At 34.2% G+C, this 5,036-nt stretch overlaps 1 protein-coding gene across 1 annotated transcript; it reads left to right on the forward strand.

The window, feature by feature from the left end:
* On the forward strand, positions 1-4,612 carry LOC115987339 (metal tolerance protein 9-like). Its single transcript, XM_031110866.1, has 6 exons — positions 1-240; positions 1,581-1,693; positions 2,024-2,269; positions 3,020-3,100; positions 3,457-3,687; positions 4,019-4,612. Exons 1-6 carry the CDS (start codon positions 36-38, stop codon positions 4,361-4,363), a joined length of 1,221 nt encoding a protein of 406 aa, XP_030966726.1. The 5' UTR covers positions 1-35; the 3' UTR covers positions 4,364-4,612.
* Positions 4,613-5,036: the final 424 nt, after the last annotated feature.

Here is a 5,036-nt window from a genome sequence, read left to right on the forward strand (position 1 = left end):
AGAGAGAGAGAGAGAGAGAGAGAGAGGAGGTGATCATGGAAGAGGGTGGGAATAACATGGAGGTGACCCATGAGAGCAGAAGAGAGAATTTTGTGCCACAGGATGTTGAATCGGCAACCAGAAGTGACATGTCATCTGGGTCTTGGAGGCTCCGTGTGCCAGAGTTTCCTACACTGGATGAAAGAAGAGATGGTGGTGAACATGGTTTCTTCACTCTCAGCAGCTTTCTTCATGTCCCAAGTAAGTCTTCTTTCATGAATATATATATATATATATATATATATATATATATTTATATATTTATATAAAAGAGAGAGAGAACATATTAGCAATTCTTTAGCCATATAATTGAGTTCAAAAGTGTGGTTGTTTCAAGTGATTAACCATATAATTGAATTTAATTGTACTTGAAAAAAGAAAAAGAAAAAGGAAGATAAAACTTTTTTTTATCAATATATTTATGTACGTATAATATAATGATATTATCCTAAAGAACATGCCAATACTAGAATGACCAACAGTTTTATAATGGCCAGGACATGCCAATACTAGAATGAAAGTTACATTTTTTGTTTTTTTCTTCAAATTCCATATTCTTTCTTTTCTTAGCAAGATTCATGAACAATTTACCAAAAAATAAAAATAAAAAAAGGACACAGATGTTCTCTGTTAATGTAAAATATGTAATCTGATTTTGGGCTTCGAGTCACTGGTTTCTTGGTTCAGTCTAAATCTGATTTTTGGCTTGATAACTGAGTTGACTCAGACGAGTTTCTAAATTTTTGTACAAAGTACGAACTTCGAAGATGTTCCTTATGTTTGATGATCTGATTTTTTTTTTTTTTTTTTTTTTTGGGGCTTGGTAACTGAGTTGACTCGGCCAAGTTACTGATTTTGGGCTTGACAACTAGAAGTTGACTTAACCGAGTTACTGATCCAATGGTTTCTTAACTTTGTTTAGTGAAAAAAAAGGGGCAATTGGGGTCTATAGACCCCATGGTAAATTTTGCATCCCTTCTAGAGATTGGTCAGGATTCAATTTTCATATTGGGAAGAAAAATCTTTTAGGTGAAAAATCTATGGACTTTCACAATAGCTGAAGTGGAGCATGATTGCCATCAAATCCAAAACTTTCACTAGGAAAATTTTCTGAAATTATTGATGCATATGAATTGATTGTTGAATTTTGACATCCCAATTTTGTTACCACAACAACCACACAAGAAAATAAATAGATGGAGAAAAAATATAAACCATTGATCTTTTGGCCTTAAATTTTGAAGAGAATTTATTCTAGTTAGATGCTTTTTGGGAACTTTCATTTACCAGCAAGGGACATTCTATAATATGCCCTTTGGAGATGATACGTATAGAGAGTGACTACAGACTTCACATATGGCCTTTTGTGTTATGCTTGGAGTTCTAATATCATAATAATTCAATGTATTGTTACTCATTAACATAATTTATGTTGGGTTATTTTGGAAAATGGAACATCAATATTTAATGACTTTGAATGCTACCTCCTTATTCATGACTAGTAATGAACATGATGTTAAACTTGGTACTTTTGACTGTAGGGAAACGAAGCAAGGTTGCTGATTATTATAAGAAACAAGGAAGACTCCTTGAAGGGTTTACGGAGATGGAGACCGTGGCTGCAAATGGTTATGTGCCTGGAAGTCTAACAGAGGTTGGTTGTGTTCAACTTGATGATTTTGAAGGACAACTTTGTGGAACAAAATGGGAGAATAATTTAAATTTCTGAGTTTGGTTGCATAAATAATATCAAATGACTACTATTTGTGTTCATGTTTTGTTTCTCTATGACACATTTTCGTTCATATGAAATGGTTAAGTTCAATCTTCCATCTATACCACAAACCAAAAAGGGAGGAAAAAAAAAAAAAAAAAAAAAAAACCATACTATCTCATCACAGCTAAAATCTTTCTTTCTTGTTTCCTAGAAATGAAAAACCAATATTTTTTCATTGTTAATCTTTTTGCACATTATTATTCTCAGGATGAGTTGCAGAAGCTTGCAAAGAATGAGAGGATGGCTATCTATGTATCAAACATGGCTAACGTCGTGCTCTTTGCAGCAAAACTCTATGTTTCTATTCAGAGCAGATCATTAGCGGTTATTGCCTCAACATTGGATTCACTTTTAGATCTCTTGTCAGGCTTTATATTGTGGTTCACGGCCCATGCCATGAGAAATCCAAACCAGTATCGTTATCCAATTGGAAAGAACCGGATGCAGCCAGTGGTAAGTCATCCAATTGAATAATTCTTTGAAAATTCAGATTCTGATGGATTTAGGTTGTTGAAGCTGATAATAAGCATTCATGTGTACTTGGTTAGTGTTGCTTCTGTAGATCATTTGGTTGCTCAGAAGTTGGTGGAGTGAAAATTATGCATCTCAAACTTTATTTAAAAAAAAAATTACCCCAAAGAAGTCAAGATTTTATGTTTTTATTTCTCCATTTGATGATTTCATCAAACCTTTCTGTAATCAATGATGGAAATAAACTGAAATGCTATTCCATCATTAGTACTATTGGCTCAGCTATGTCTTATTCCAAAAATTCTAGAGGCAAAAGCAATAGATAGACATTTCATGATGTCATGCCACAGTTTATTTCAAGCCTAAATATTTTATCAGGTCCATGCTTTAGGCTCTCATGTTGTTACCAAAATGTTGAGCTTGGGGTCTATTACTGTGTTTAAAAACAAATAGCATTGGTTTTGGGCATATTTGTTTAATTAGAAACTGCAGTGAATATACACAATCTAGTCTTAGGAATAAAAATTTCCGGGATAAAATGGAAAAGTGGTTGGACAATCTACTCTCTTGGGAATAAATAGCGTTGGTTTTGAGCTTAAATTTGAGTGTAGGTTCAAGAGTGAAGGCATGCTAATAATCACATCATATACAGCCAGACTGTTTTTCAACTTTTTGTTACAACACTTCGCTTTAATGCAACAAATATTTTACTAATTTAGCTTGAGATTGCAGGGAATCATTGTTTTTGCTTCAGTAATGGCAACTCTTGGATTACAAATTCTGCTCGAGTCTGGTCGACAATTCCTTGCACAGGTATGCAACTTTTATCTCACATGCTCCGATCTATGTTAAGGATGTAGATGACTGTTATGGCTAGACTCAGACATATTTTAATCAAAGTTGGCTTTGAGGAGGGTTTGAAAATTAACTCCCTTCTTTATGTCTCGTCTGAACTCTGAGGTCCAACATGACTTTGGTTCTTGGTACTTCATGAAAAGGATGACATAGGTTTTGAGCTACTACCTAAATGTATGAGATCCTTGTTAGATCACATTCTGAGTTGGTGGATGTAACATTTAAACATGACTGTTCTAAGTTTCGTTTTCTGTAGTTGTTTACTGTATCAGTGATTCCTTTAATATCTATTTCATTTCCTGTGCTGATTACAGACCCAGCCTGAAAAGGATCCTCAGAAGGAGAAATGGATGATTGGAATAATGGTCTGTGTGACCATAGTGAAGTTTATGCTCATGGTCTATTGTCGAAGATTTAAAAATGAAATTATTAGAGCCTATGCTCAAGATCATTTTTTCGACGTTATTACTAATTCAATTGGTTTGGCAGCAGCCGTCCTGGCCATTCGATATTATTGGTGGATTGATCCTACTGGAGCTGTTATAGTAAGTTCATATGCAGCTCTTCTTCTTTTTTTCTTTCTTCTTCGCTCCTTTCTTTCTTTCTTTTTTTACTACTATACTTTCGATAATTGGGTGCATTTGTTGTTTTTATTTATCCAAAAATAATAAAGATAATTGAATTCAGCTACCATACAAGTTATCAATTTCCTTTATTTTCTTATAATTATCAAAATCACTTGCAGCCATGACAAAATATGGGTATTCACTCTATATCTCTCATTTTTCAAAGAGAAATGGACACTATTTGTGATTGGCTCCTTGGAGTTGATCTTAATCTATCTTTTTATAATGATTTGTTGAACCTGTGATGCAGATAGCATTATATACAATGAATACATGGACGAAGACAGTCATTGAGAATGTCTGGGCACTAATTGGAAGGACAGCACCACCTGAATTTTTGGCAAAGCTAACATATCTGATATGGAACCACCATGAAGATATCAAGCACATTGACACAGTAAGAGCATACACTTTTGGTTCAAATTATTTTGTGGAGGTTGACATAATTTTGCCACAAGACATGCTTTTGAACAAAGCTCATAATATCGGTGAGTCACTTCAAGTGAAACTTGAGCAACTCCCAGAAATTGAGCGAGCTTTTGTACATATAGATTTTGAGTATTCTCATAGACCAGAACACAAGATTGCGGTTTGATGAAAATGATGATGATAACCATAGTAATGATCAGAACTCAGCCTTTCCAGAGCAGAACGGTATTTGAATGAGTTGCTGATTTAGTTAATATGTGATGCACTTTTATTGTAATGCCAGATTATGGAATTTACCATCTGATGGCGTAATGCCACTAATCGTGAGGTATCCCTCTTATTATTTAGTAGATGGATCTTCATTAGACAGTTGATCTTGTACTAGACCTTTGATATGCAACCATTTTTCTTTTAATGCAAGATGCTAATAATTTGGGTAATATGAGTTCACCGGTCAGGACAAACTTCATTCAGGTCATGCTAATGCAACAAGCCCTCATTTTATTGTTGTTGTCAATTTCTTTAAGGAAGTTATGAAAGCAATAACTTTATTTGAGTTATTTCATTCCAAAAATTTAGTAAAACCATAATTCAGATAACTTCACATAGAATGAGATTTTGGGGAAATGAGTGATGGAGCACGTATAGCTTATGGTACTCTCACATGTACACACCAAAAGGGTACTTTGAGCAAATAAATGAGAAAATAAGGGTATTTTTTTTGGGCCTGAAGTGTATGAAGCATTTTATGATTTGGCAGGAGGTATTCATGTTAATAGTGAAACGGAATTTGTGCAGCACATAGATCATCTATTTGGACCCTTAGCTTTTTGTTTAAA

Source organism: Quercus lobata, chromosome 4 (genome assembly GCF_001633185.2).
Source record: "Quercus lobata isolate SW786 chromosome 4, ValleyOak3.0 Primary Assembly, whole genome shotgun sequence".
NCBI lineage: Eukaryota > Viridiplantae > Streptophyta > Magnoliopsida > Fagales > Fagaceae > Quercus > Quercus lobata.